The sequence below is a fragment of the Lucilia cuprina genome, chromosome 4 (genome assembly GCF_022045245.1).
Source record: "Lucilia cuprina isolate Lc7/37 chromosome 4, ASM2204524v1, whole genome shotgun sequence".
Lineage (NCBI taxonomy): Eukaryota > Metazoa > Arthropoda > Insecta > Diptera > Calliphoridae > Lucilia > Lucilia cuprina.
The window spans coordinates 24,787,842-24,802,627 of record NC_060952.1 but is presented as its reverse complement, the minus strand read 5'-3'; the positions used below and the strand labels follow the sequence as shown (position 1 = coordinate 24,802,627).

The following is a 14,786-nucleotide window of genomic DNA, read 5'->3' as shown; positions in this document are numbered from 1 at the left end:
AAAACATATTTATTTTATGTATTTGTTAATAATGACATTATTAATTAATAAACTTTATTTTAAATTTGAGTTCTCATTTGCATTATAGTTGTTAAAACAATGTAGATTTTATTATAAGTAAAGCTTAATTAAAAGTTTAAGTAAAATTATTAAACTATTAATAAAAAAAAAACTATTTTTTATTAATAATTTTATATTGCAATTATATTTAAAGTATTTAAATTAACCAAATGAAATACATAACATGTTCTCTTGAAAATAATAATTGGAATGTTAATACTCAAAACTTATTAACCGTAGTTGAAATATTTTATTGCTATAAAATAATCTGCATAATTGAACGATAAAAAGTTTTTTTTTTATTTTTGCATTAACGAAATAGCTGTATTAGTAAATAGTCGTAGTTAAGTTTCTTATTAAAAGTTATTAAGCTGTTCTCAGGAATTCTACAATTACTTTGGTCATAATGATACCTCAGTAAAATTTTTAGATTATGAGATTTAGGATTAAATGGATAAAAAATAAATATCTTATTCTATTATTTACTAAAATCTTTCAAATCTACTCAATTACATCTAATGCAATTTACAAAATACGTGTCCATGACCAAACTTATACATTTTTGTTTGCAATATTTCAAAATAATGAGTGGAAGGTTACTTTTTTTAACGCATTAGAACGACATTAAACACAAATTTCTGTTACAAACGAAATAATAAATAATGAGAACATCAAACTAATATTTAGGCAGACTTCCGAAACATGCCTATACAATGTTTGGAAACAATTTTACTTGCGGTATTCAAATCTTGAACACGTGTAAGGTTTCAAAACATTGCAACGAATATTTGCTTATTTTTACGTTCTAAAATACATAAGGTAGTATAGTATTGTTTTATAGCAAATAATTTCATGCAATTTCGTTGCGTTTCCAATATTGTCATTGTATCATTAGTTTAGATATGGATATGGAAGTAAAACTAGAGTTCATTTTAATTAATTATGCATATATAGTTTTTTATAATAAGTTCGTATGTCTATGCGTAAAAACTTTTTCAAAATCTAAAAAAAGAAAAAATCACATCATGAATAGGTTATACTTTAAAACGCAATATCTCCCGATTTTGACTAAATTTTTAAAAACAGAGTATGTATATGAAATTAGTAGAGTTAGTAGTTACGCTAGAGTAAATGTATAACACTACAATTTTCATTTAATTAAGATTAAATGTATTGTTTATTATAAATGTATTTAAAACTTCTTAATAAAATGTTCTATTATTAAATTATAAAAAAAAATCTTAAATTCTAAATTAAGTACTAAAAATACTCAATGAAAAACACCAATATAGTTTAATGTTAACCAAAGGCAAATACAAAAAAAAAAAAATAATAATAATTAAAAATAAAACATATATAGAAATTATATTCCATGTACGTAACCTCACCTAGCTATCAACGAGTATAGGACATACATAATATACCACTGTGAAAATCGTTGTTTTCGCTTGAAAATATAAAAATTTTCATTAGGTTTCCATTTCTTCCTGCAAACATTCACCTTTAGTTTTAGTAAAATGTGTGAATGTGTTTTTGTTAAATTATAAAAAAGAAATAGTAAAAAACATTTATGTTCTTAAACAGCAAAAGTAATATATAAATTAAACATTATGAGAACCTTCTTCACGATTTTCATAAGCCCAGAATTTGTGAAATTCAATTAATATGGAGACAACCGTTTCCGCTTGGCCGCTGTATAAAGAAAAGAAAAAAAAAAGAACGGGAAACATAATATAATAGAAAAAATATTGTCTGTACTTATATTTAACGAACACGGATGTTGTCTTATGATCATATACAATAGTAAAAATTAAACTAAAGGAAAAAGTCATGCAGAGTGAGACAAAAAGTGTGGAATATGTACGTAAGCAGATTTTTTTTGATTTAATTTTTAATTAATATCTGTTGAATAATTGTAGTAAATGTGTGAAATAGTGAGTGTATCGAAATGTTATTAGTGCTGAGTATAGGTAATTTCATTTAAAGCTGTTGGGGGGTTGTTGTAGTTTCATATGAGTTATTTTTTTAAATCGGATTCTTAATGAAATTTTTAATTGTTTATCTTTTTTTCATTCGTGAACGAGTAAATATTATGATATTACTTTTTGATTTTAGCATTCGACCTTCAATATTTAATTCGCTTAATTATATCTTACATCACTATAGTGGGGAGGATATTATACGTTTGTGCTGATGTTTGTAACACACAAAAAATTGGTACTGCACCCACCGTGCACCCAGTATACCGATCAACTCATAATCACATTTTGAGTCGATTAAGACATGTCCGTCCGTCTGGCTGGCTGTCCGTGTAAACCTTGTGCGCATGGTACAGTCCGCAATTTTTAAGATAATGATGAAATTTGGACCAAGCACGTTTTTGGCACAGGGACAAAGCCTGTTGAAAATGGTTGAAATCGGTCCATTATTTTACCTAGCCCCCATACAAACGTACCTCCCGCGTTGGTCTTTTTATGCCATAATTACTTCAAATATACTATTATCTCTCTAAAAATTGGCACAATAAGTTTTCAAAAAATGTCTTAAAAGTCTAAAATTGACTTTTGCTTTGGAATTAAGGTAAAATTCAACATAAAAGTTTCCTTGTGAAAAATATAATTTTTTTTTAAATATACTGATGGTGTAGAGTGTTATATGGCAGGCCATGCCACTATACTTTCCTACTTGTTTCCATTTAAAAATGTGTAATTTAAGTGAAACATGTTTGTAAAATGTTAGATTTACTTAAAAAATAGATATTCATTACAAAATTGTATTTCTCGAAAAAAATCTCTTTTTAATAACTGGATTTATATTATTTTAAGAAAAAACTATCTTTGGAGTTTGTCATTTAGTTATCTGAAAATAGACCATGTAGGCAAAGAAAAATTAATTTTAGTGTAAAAATGGCTTAAAGAAATAAATCCAAAGAAAAGCAATAAAATAGTTGGATTTAGCTAATTTCAATATGGCAATGCTTTGTATTCATAGAACAAAACCAAAAAAATTTAAATTTATTTAATGTAAAAAGTGCAACTACAGTGCAAATTACAGTTTTTGCAACAAATTGTTAAAATGCTCATTGAAAAATTAAAATTTTAATATTAAAATTGGAAATAACTGCTGACATTATGATTTAAAATTTGTCCAGCCTCGATTAAAACCTTTTGCCTTTTCGTCCTTGCCTTCAGTCCAGGAACTTAAATTTGGATTTAATAAATCTAATTGTTTAAAACCTGCTGCTAATACTAAAATGAAGTATTTCCAAAAAAAAGGATTTTGATACAAAATTTTCTATTTTAATTTCTTTCTTAATATGGTTATATAATTAAAAAGGAAGCTAAATTTTATAAAAATATATACACACTTCATTGTAAATAATTTATGCAGGAATAATCTCAATTTTTTTAGGTTTTTATTTTAATAAGATAGTGCATATTATATTATATAAGAACCATCATATAAATAAATAATTTCTTATGGGTATGTAAAACTTTGTAATTGGTTTGTGTACAATTATTTGCACAGCTACACTAGCTAAATGGAAACTACTACTGTAATAATTTTTATATTTATAGTATTATTTTTAATATATATTTTAATAAGTATGCTAGTACAAATGCACAGAGGATGTTAAGTGGAAGAAAGTTATTGGTAGTGTTAGTAGAAAGAAAAAGTCGAGCTTGTTTGCATAAAATATGTTGGTGATAAGAGTAAGAGTTATACAATAAATGTTACGCTACATTCCCACAATAAACATATATTAATAATATCAAGTGCAAAATAATATACATTTTTAGTACGTGCAACACTTATATGTACATTCATAAATACATTTGTATGTAAGTATTAAAAAATGAAGATAATTTCATATCAGAAGTTAAATTAAAAACATATATATATAAACATTCATTTATATCTTCATTTAACATTATGAAAATACACATAAATTAGGTCAATATGTTAATGTAAAATACATTAAATTCGAGTAGTAATATAATTTACATATGCAAAGATATACTACATACATATATGTTTATGTATGTATATGTGCAATTTCGTGTCATGTGACCCAACTCAAAAAATCGGTTATGATGAAATCAGCGCTAAGGTTAGTATTATTGGATAGTAGGCCAGACACAAAAAATATTTCAACGCAGACTTTGAGTTAAAATATTTGTTTAAATGTTAAAAAATCAAATCCTTGAGTTAAAAAATAGATAGATATCCCGAACTCGAGCCTAAAGAATATTCAATTAATAATAAAAATATTAAATATTTTTTGAAAAACTCGAAAAAATAAACAAACATTTTTTTGAAACTGTGAAAAAATAGCAATCTTAATTCCTTTGGAAAATTTTTGTTAGGATTCAAATCGATTTATTGAGTTGTGTCACTTGACATAAAATTACCCATATGTACATAAATTCTGTATAAATATGAATATTATAAATGATTTAATATTTATAAAATTAATTAAAACATTCATTGATTCATTTATACAAACGTATTCAGTTATACATATATACTATATAGCAAAAAGATCAATATTAAATAGTAATTTTACATGTTAATAAAATTAAAGTATTTATAGAAATTTTCATAATAATATAGTAATTAAATATTTGCAATAAATAAAAATATTTCCTATGATAACTATGATTATACTTTATTATTATAATAACCGATAATAGAGAATAATAATGTTTATATATGATTATTAAAAGTAATTTCTTAACTTTATAATTAATTGAACTACTAAAGTGGAAAATATGTTAGTTAAAATATTTTAATTTGATATAGTTATTTTTGACAAATTTGGTAAAAACTAAAACTAAGACCCAATTTATTAAAATTGTACTTTAATTAAATGAATGGTTAAATGTATTGCAAACTGTTCAAAGTAATGAAAACAATAATAAGACAAATCAGGTCATGCAATTAAACAATGAAAGAAATCTATCATGCTTTAAAATTAAATATAACATTAATATTTTTAAACTTACCAATTTATTAAATCCTGCAGTGTTATCTTATAGGGATCTTTAGATTTGACCATATCAAATATTTCATCTTTTAAATCTTCAAAATTCACCGATTCTGCATTCACTGCCCGGATTTGCTCTTGAATGCCTTTGAAAAAGTAATGTAATGTTTGAGCCGTCAAATAGCCTTTGTGTTGAACATCTAAAATGCGAAATAGATAATGCAGAGATTGCGGCTCATGGCGATTATCGAGTGCTAAAACGAAATCGAGAAATGTTTTATAATCCATTTCACCATCAAATGTACGACATTCGTCGAATACACGATCCAAAAATACAGATGTAAGAGTGCCCGAACCATAATCGGCTAATTCCTGTTTGCTCAACATGCCATTATGATCTTTGTCGAGATTCAAATAGTTGCCATAGACCGTCAGTACAGAGGGCATAGAAAACCAATTGTGTTCTTGAGATTCTTTAGATGTGTCTTCATCTCTTAATTCCAGTAGTTCGGTGAGCAGGCCAGAGGCTAAAATATCTCTTATTCTAATGCGACCAGTGTGTAAGGGATCCAAAAAGAAAAAGAATTTCTTAACCACTGTACAAACATAAAAACTTTGAAATGAGGGTTGGACACAGCTGCTGATTTGTGCCAAAGTGGGTATAATATCAATGATATAGTTTTCCATGTCGATTTCTCTTAAATAACCCTGACCCACATCATCATAGAATGAAAGACCTATGCGTCCCTGTGTCAGCCACACTTTGCGCATGGTGTAATTGAAAATGGAAACAATTTCAACTTTTCCTGGATAACCAGAGTGACATTGCAGTTTGGCAAACAAACGGGCCGTTAAATATTTACGGCATTTGACACTAACTGCCTGCATAACTTTCAAATAGTCATCATAACCGATTAATTGCTGACCTAAAGGTGTCACTTGTGTACAATGTTTCTCCAGTATGGACCACAACGTATTTAACTCTTCATTGTCCAAGAGCTCTTGGGAACGCTTTTGCAGAAACAGAGAATGAGCTTCTTTGCGTAAATTTTGTCTTAAAGTGTCATTGGCTGCTGGTGGTGCATGAAAAAACTTGGGTATAGTAGTATATGTATAATGATTAGCTAAGGGCAACTTATTTTTTCCACTACTGCTCACAGCCTTAAGTGGCTCATTTTCATTGAAATTATTTAAGTCCTCTTCTGAAGGTTTTTTCGATGAAACTTCTAATTGTTCAAATTCTTTAACAATATCTGGGTCCAATTCCATGATGCAGGATAATAATTAGAAAAATATAACAACAATAATTCACTTTTTACAAGATTTTGTATTCCACTTGTAGAAAATTCACAAATTTTTTACCACAAACTAAAAAAAAACAATCAGCTGTTGCTTGTCGACTATAAAACAGGGTTGTTTACAAAGTGTACGATCACTTTGTAAACAACAGGGTGGTTAAAAAATACAGAAAATATTACTAAAGCAGCTTTGCTGTAGCCTATTTTAGGGGATTAAATAAAATACTTGTAGGAAAAATATAAAATACGTTACATTTTAAATAATGTTGAATAAATACTAAAATACAGTAAAAATCTACTAAAATTCATTAAAATAATAAAATAAATATTAAATAACTGTCCAATGATTACAAAATATCACAAATTATGTATATTTTAAATAATCGCTAATAGAAAATATCACTCTGTTTTCAATGTTGAAATAATTAATTTTTTATTTCATTATATATTCCAGGTTCAAATATCAAAGTTGCTTCGGCGATTTTAAATTGTATATTAGCACGTCAATTATGTTTTGAAGATCCATCATGTTCAGCAATACTAGAAATAATACCCAGAGTATGCGGTCCAATACCAGGTAAGTTAAGCAATAAACTGAACAAGAAAGTTGTTAATTTGAGAAACATAACTTTCATTTACTACAAGACTGGTATAACTCAAAATTTGTTTTCTTTTTAACTGAGGGCTAAAAAACATGCGTCATACTTAAGTCATATGTAGATCGATAAAATTTCAAATATGTCTACTATTTTAGCTGTGAGATTTTTGTTGTAAACATACAAAATAAAACTAATGTTATAAAAAAATATAACATTTAACATAATTATTAGTCCAAAAGCCAAATTTCATCAAATTATCTTAAAAGTACGACATATAGCGTGCGCTCAAGTTTTGCATGGGTACACGACCAACGGACAGTGATTCTCAGAAAGTGATTCTGAACCAATTGTTATACTTTAAGGTAGGCGTAGGACCAATATTTTCGCACAAACGCATAATACCCTTCCAACTATAGTAGTGCAGGGTATAACTAGGAAAATGACATTAAATATTCAAAACCATTTTTATATTTTTTATGTCCTTCACATCCGTGAATATAATTTTCGAACCTAAATATTCCAGTTATATTTGGGATCTAAATTTTCAATAATTCAATAATAGGTATTTTATTTAACATCAACAAAGCTTGTTCATAAATAACAATGATATTACCAAACATTCGCAATAACCTCTAAAAAAATTTAAATTAAACGCTAAAGTGAAGGGTATATACGATTCGGCACAGATGAGTGTAACACTCATTGTTTTTAGGGTTTTTCAATTGTGTTACATGAACGACTTTTCGTTAAAGGTTCATATTGCCTTTCTTCTCCTTTTATATTTTATTATTTACATGCATACATACATATCTTAATCCTTTAAAGATTACCCAGTTTTATGAGCAGTTTATTTTCTTTGCAAGTGTTCATATTCATTTATTGTGATGACTTCAAGTTAACCAATTAATTTAGAAGCACTTCGTACTTCCTGTTGTACGAATTATGTATATAAAAATATCATACTAACCCACAAATACACATTGTTAACACACTCAACAGTAAACAAGTTAAGACCATTTTTGTTCATCCACTAAAGGCCGTTAAGAACATAAAATCTATTATTTTATTATCCTGAAACATGCTCTTAAAGCATAATAAGTAAAGGACAAACTTAAACATACTCAGGATATAGACAACGTTATAATAAGAATGTCATTAAAAGTCAACAACAAATAAAAGCAAAAAGAGAACTAAATGGCAATACAAGCCGAATCTTAAATACCCACCATCAAAAATGTGATTAAAAAAATAATAAAAAAATTGATTTCGGTAAATGTTAAAAATAATTATTAAATAACGGTACGGGTATTTTTCTTTTTTTCGGTAACGGTAGTTGAGTAAAAAATGGCATTTAAGAGTAATATATTGCTTAGTGATAACGGTAGCCAACCATATACATATGCATGTGTGCTAATATTGTTCAGATTTACAGTAACTTTTGGAACATTTGATCATAATTAATGAGTAACATATCTTTGAGGATCAAAACAGTATTCTGACAGGACAATATAGGTCTCAGTGAACTGATATTGCCATTTTCAATACCAAACATACTCTATCGTAGCAATATATTTACTGAAAATTTAAAAATTATGCCACTCATTAGTCCCTATCGTGATTTTGGATAACCAGAAGAGCTATACAATTTTTTTAGTTAATAGTTATGTAATATACTTAAGTATATTTTTGATGTGTTACAAATTAAATAACAAAATCAATATACCTCTCGTTGATGATGTATATAAAAATAATCATAAATATTGCGGTCAACAAGTTGTTACGACACAAACATACACTCAAAACATTAAAGAAGGTTAAAGAAAATAGAGAATAACTATAAAAATAAAATATAAAATACTTGTTGCCTATTAATAGAAGAGGAAACATATTCAAGTTACTGACAGATAATTACAGATTATTCTTATCACTTGTGTCAGCATTTACCACATATTGTTTTGTTGTAAGAAAATGTATTTATGAATAACTTAAATTAACCTGTTAGTAGATAATGGAGTGTTTATGGTGACCATACGCCACTTTTTTTGACGCGTACTTAAATTAAAACCGCAATACATATTTTTATTTTTCTCTTAATTCGTATACTTAGATAAGTTGGCATTGACAGCGATACCGCCCAACCCATGGGGTTAATAGCCAAAGGAATGGGGTAGATTTGTTATTAGTAAAATAAAACAAAAATACAATTATTTAAATATATTTTGCTGGTTTATACATAAATACATTAACCACCATCACTACCAGTTATCATTTAACAGGTTATAAATTTTTCAGTTAATAAAAATTTTGTATGAGACCTATTAACATATCTTAAAATTAAAAAAAAAAACAAGTCATTATGAAATTTGGTGTAAACAAAGTATAGTAAATAAACTTGATACTTATTTTTTTCACATAACTGAATAAAAAACGAACAAAAAAATTTGAGACTGATTTTTCTATATTTTTTAATATTTTATTCTACATCACATATGCCCCAAGGTCATTTTGCGGTTTTAATTTTATTTATTTTTTTTCGTACTTTAAATAATGATATCGAAAAAAACTTTTATCTATTTTTGATCACTATTATTGACATTCTATAACCAACTAATATATTTTTCTATCACAAAAACTAAAAAAGTTTACACAGAAAATTCACACGGTGAACCTTTCAGAGATGGTAGAGATTTGATAAACAAGACAAAATTTCAGTGTGTCAAAAACTGATTACTCGGGTTTCTAATTATTCGGCATAAGAGGATATGCCCCTATGGCACATTTTTTCTATCACAAAAACTAAAAAAGTTAGCACAAAAAATTCACACAGTGAAACTTTCAGAGATGGTAGACAATTGATGGACAAAGACAAAATTTAATTGTGTCACAAAATCGATTACTCGGTTTTCTAATTATTCGGCTTAAGAGAATGTACCCTTATGGCGAATGATCCTCCTACTACCCTACCTTATGAACATATTTCTAGTGGGTCGAGCTCAAAAAAGCTTTTTATTTGTAGTAGCTTATATTGTTACTGCAGCAAGCCCTTCATATGGAGCCTTTCATTTTATAGCGATCGGTCCAAAACTCACCTAACACCCATGAACGAATACATAACGCTTCCGTCGAACCAGTTTCAAAGTTAACAATGGTCTCAACGCCAAACTAAAACTAATGACATGGCGTAGGATATGATATCAACAATACATTCGCACTTATACTTTTATTTAAATATAAGTACTACCGAAGCACTTGCTTTAAAAAAAAAAGCACATTCTATTCAATAATTATTAGATTTATAAATTATTAGTATTAGTTGAATTAAGATAATGTCAATGACTTTCCGTTAAGTACTTAATCGATTCCTCAATATAGCGACAACAACGCGATAAATTATTATTTAAATAAAAAACTGTCGCGCCGTTCTCAGAAAATCATTTCTTAACATATTCTCAAGCATTGAAATGATTTTACAGTATATGTTTGTATTTATGTATTTCCAATTGAACAACATTAAAAGTCACTTATTGTACTGTATAATAAATGTCACAAATACAATGATTATTTATTCAATACCCACTCCAACTGCATGGAAAGGCTGTAGGGATAGAAAGAAGGAACAGCTGGAGGAAGGTGTAAACTAAATTGAAAATAATATACCGCTGTTGGTAAATGTATTTTAATGACATTTATTGATGTTTATTAATGACCACAAACAAATAATTGTGAATTTCGGAATGTATTCATAACAATAATCATAGTAAAACACCAATTAATGACCACAAGTATGCAAGCATAAACACATATATATGTATGTAAGTATATACATATTTTTTATGTGAAATTAACGAGGGTTGGTAATTAAGTTTTCATAATTTATTGATAAAACCGATTAAAAAATTTTTAAAATAAATTCAAAAACCAAAGAATACTTTTCCAAAAGATTTAAAAAAATGTTTTTGGTACTATTTGAGACCTTATAAACTCTCAACGTATAACGCGTTATTATATAAAAGACAATTTTATATATAAATTTTGATATGTTATCGGAAAGTCAAATCTATTTTTACTTTAAAATAAGTCTAAATTTAGAATTTTTCATTCAAAATTAAAATATAAAAATTGTTATTATATTAAATTAAAGTGTACAGATTGCAATTAACAAAAATCGTAAATAAAACTTGATATCTGCCAAATTATGGATTAATTCAGAGTGCAGATTTGGACTTATTGCATCTCAAATATTTAGGAAATTAAACGCAAGTATTTGTGTTATTTTATATGTATGAAGGTTGACCCCTTTTATGTTTGTAATGATTTTTGTAACATACAAAATCCAATTAGATTTAAATGTACCAGAATTAGAATTAGTAACCCATCCTAATAAGTCATATCTCTATATCCGTTTTTTGGGTAGCAAGAGAGATACTTATCTACGTGTACATGTATGTATTTTTAAATAAATTTTAAGGGACTTTAAAATTTCCCCACACAACGTAAATTATACAAAGAAAGGTCGAAAAAGAACAAAAAAATATTTATATACAAGACCACACTTAATTTAATTAAGAGCCTCAAACCCATCACTTAACATTGCACTTATTTGGGATGTACAAAAGAAATAAAAGAAAAACAAAACTTGTTTTTATCTTTTATAAAGAGAATATAAGTATGTATGTATGTAGATTGTATGTGAATATGTAATGAATAAAAAATAAAACTTTGCAACAGTTATTATAAATGTGTAAGGATGTAGTATGGTATACATTAGCAGGGTCCCTTGTTTATATTAGAAAGATGTTTTCTGCTTTACATATAAGACAGAATGTTCTTATAGAAAGAGTAAATCAGAATTAAAATTTTAAAAAATACTTTTAAAGCAAATTTAATTTAAATACAAATAAGGACATCCCTACATAATTACCCACATAACAAAAATTCGACTTCTATTACTTTGAAAACAAACAATAATTATAGCAATAATAATTCCTAAAGGTTTATTTGATTTTAATTAAATATTTTCAGTTACAATGGGGAAATAACATAGTAGTTATATTAGAAGACACTATATTATAAACAAAATAATAATAAAATATGCAAATTTTTTACAAATCAACGATTCAACGATTTTAAGTCTATTTTTTACCATAGCGAAATTCATAAAAAATTGTTCAAAAAAAGTAAATACTATTAACTGGTATCACTGTTCTACTATACTAATCCTTAGACTAATTCATCCACTAGTCATTATTCAAATATACGATCCATTTTTATTTCAACTAAGATCTAAAAACCTGTGTCATACTGAAATCTTTCATATAGAGTTATCGAATTTTTTTATACGTCTTATATTTTCGTTATGGAATTTGTATATGGGAGAAAGTGAGTGATTATTTTAAGGAATATTTTTTAAGTTTTACAATCTTAGGTAAATTGGGTATATCTGTAAGTGTAACTCTGTATATTGTTGTGTAAATGTGTATATTAAAACTACTTTTAAATGACTTGAACTTGGCGATAAAAAAGAATAATAAAACCCAATGCAATTATAGCTCTGAGTGGTATATACATATACAAAATGTACACATACATAAGTACATACATATGTATGACATTACTTTAATTTAAAAAAGAAGATATAGTATGATTAAAAACTAATGACATTACATACACGTAGTCCTATATATACATATATGTTCATGTTTTACATTTTATCAAAAACCTAGGTTCAATACTAAGTTTAATATTTAAAACTTCGTGCCTTTTTTTCACTAGACATACTTATAATCAACTTCATTTATATTACAATATGTAGGGTGTTCTTTCATAAACTAGCCACAAAAGCAATACAAGTATGAGATACATATACATACATACATACATACATACATACATACATACATACATACATACATACATACATATATACATACATTCTCTCAGAATTCTTTTTGTGGGTTTTTAACATGTTATTGTTTTACGCTATTCCTGTTCATGCATGCACTTATACTCATACTCATACATAATTACATAAACATATGCACATCACATACATAATTGTGTATGTGTATAGAATGTCGTCACATTAGCACAACATGTGGCCCATAAAAGTTCTTCTTTGTTTGGCTGGCCACATAATAACAACACAAACAAAACCAACAACAACACCACCGTCAGTTAAACCTACTTATATATTTATGTATGTATGTGTGTCAACCTCTTCATACAAGTACAAAAGGTTGAACACTTATTATATTCCGTGTAACATTTTTAGTTTTTTTTCACATACACTTGTAGACAATGTTTTTTTTTATGGATGTATATATTTTTTATATGTATTTATTTATGTATATGGGTTTGGTGGCCGTGAAAGCTTATTATAGACCAGTTAAACAACAAGGATAAAAGAAATAATATAATAACGAAATAAAAATATACATTTAAATATACGAGAGTTATTTAAAGAAGTTAAAAATGTTTACCATGATAGATATTTCTGATAGGTGTCGAGTTCAAAAGTTATCAAAGTAAGAAATTTAAAAACTATACATTTTTTGTTGTCATCTCTTTCTTTTCTTTTTACCATGCTTTATTGGAAAAGTTTCAGATAAAAAAACTTCGCACAGAACCCAAATACTCCGATATATTCATAACTATTAAATTACTAAGAGCCTGGTTTGAATAAAAATCTGAAAATTTTTTAAGAATATAATAAACTTACAGTTATATGATTTCTGCAAAAATGTTTTAAATGTGTAAAAGAAAGATTAAACATAGAGTCCCAAAAATAGCAAAACTTTTATATTGACAGCTACATTAACCCCTTTTAACGAAAAATTCAATTTTTTATAAAAATACCACAGAATCCCTTATTTATGTAATTTCCATTAACACCACAAACACATGTAAGTGTTTAAGATCTTTTTAAAATCTGCATTCATTGAAATTGTCCTTCTGGCTGGAAATTAATAAAAACAAAATGATTTTATACAGTTTTTCAGCCTTCTTAATGTACACAGACTGCGGGAAATTAAAATTTTATTGTTGTTTTTGTAGTTGTTATTGTTGGTGTTGTCGCTTTTTGGCCAAGTGTCTGTATTTATGATTTTTAATGTTTTTCTCATTTAAAATAGTGTGTGGCAGCAGCATAAAGAAAGATTTATGTTTGACATTATGACTTCGTTTTTCGTTATAAAAAATGAATATAACAAAAATTGTTGTACAAGTATTATTGTTACAAATAAATTCTGTTTTTATCATAAATTTTATTTTCATGTTGTTTTTCTCATTTAATGGCAAGTGATTAATTATACATGATGTTGATTAAATGGAAATTAAAAGATACAAAGAAATAAACAATTAAGAAATATTACTAAAAAATAATAATAATGCTTTATAATCAGAACAAACAAATATTTTAAAGGTAAAGTTTTATGTGGGTGAAAGCAATGATATTTAACAAAGAAAGATTCTTTTGTTTGAGAAAAAAAACGCAAACAAAGAACACGTGTACGTTTGTACCCGGCGCATGGTTATAGCCTGAACTCGTTCTACTTTGGCGTTGAAATAAATGACAATAAACGACACTCATTCTTTGGAACGGTTCTGGAAATAGTTTTTTAATCAATGATTTTTGTTCGGATCTTCTTAAATTCTTATTATTCAGTTTTATGTAGTTTTGTATTTCGATAAATATAAGTTTAACAAATTTTAATTATTTGACATTTTTAAACTGATTCCAATAAGTAGTAAAGAGTCAATGGATAAATAGTATCATAGAACTAGTTTCTTAAAATTTTTTTAGAAGTTTTTTGAAACCAAAATAATGTTCCGAAGAACAGGTTC

General features: G+C 26.8%; 2 protein-coding genes across 7 annotated transcripts in view; one reads left to right on the top strand and one right to left on the bottom strand.

Moving 5' to 3' along the window:
* Positions 1-14,786, top strand: part of LOC111674636 — a 276,494-nt gene that overhangs the window by 206,825 nt on the left and 54,883 nt on the right. For all 5 annotated transcript variants that reach the window (XM_046947770.1, XM_046947771.1, XM_046947769.1 and 2 more), the window contains one exon: positions 6,800-6,922. In XM_046947770.1, the coding sequence (XP_046803726.1) occupies positions 6,800-6,922 (123 nt within the window). The remainder of the gene's footprint in view (positions 1-6,799; positions 6,923-14,786) is intronic.
* Positions 369-6,413, bottom strand: LOC111674645 (serine/threonine-protein phosphatase 2A regulatory subunit B'' subunit gamma-like). 2 transcript variants are annotated; one of them, XM_023435310.2, is made up of 3 exons: positions 5,067-6,413; positions 1,679-1,752; positions 369-1,561 (listed from the first exon to the last, which is right to left on the bottom strand). In XM_023435310.2, the coding sequence occupies exons 1-3, from the start codon at positions 6,314-6,316 to the stop codon at positions 1,530-1,532; spliced, it is 1,356 nt and encodes a 451-aa protein (XP_023291078.2). In that variant the 5' UTR covers positions 6,317-6,413; the 3' UTR covers positions 369-1,529. The 2 variants fall into 2 exon arrangements, with proteins under 2 accessions (XP_023291078.2, XP_023291080.2); XM_023435312.2 differs by having other exon boundaries at positions 369-1,752.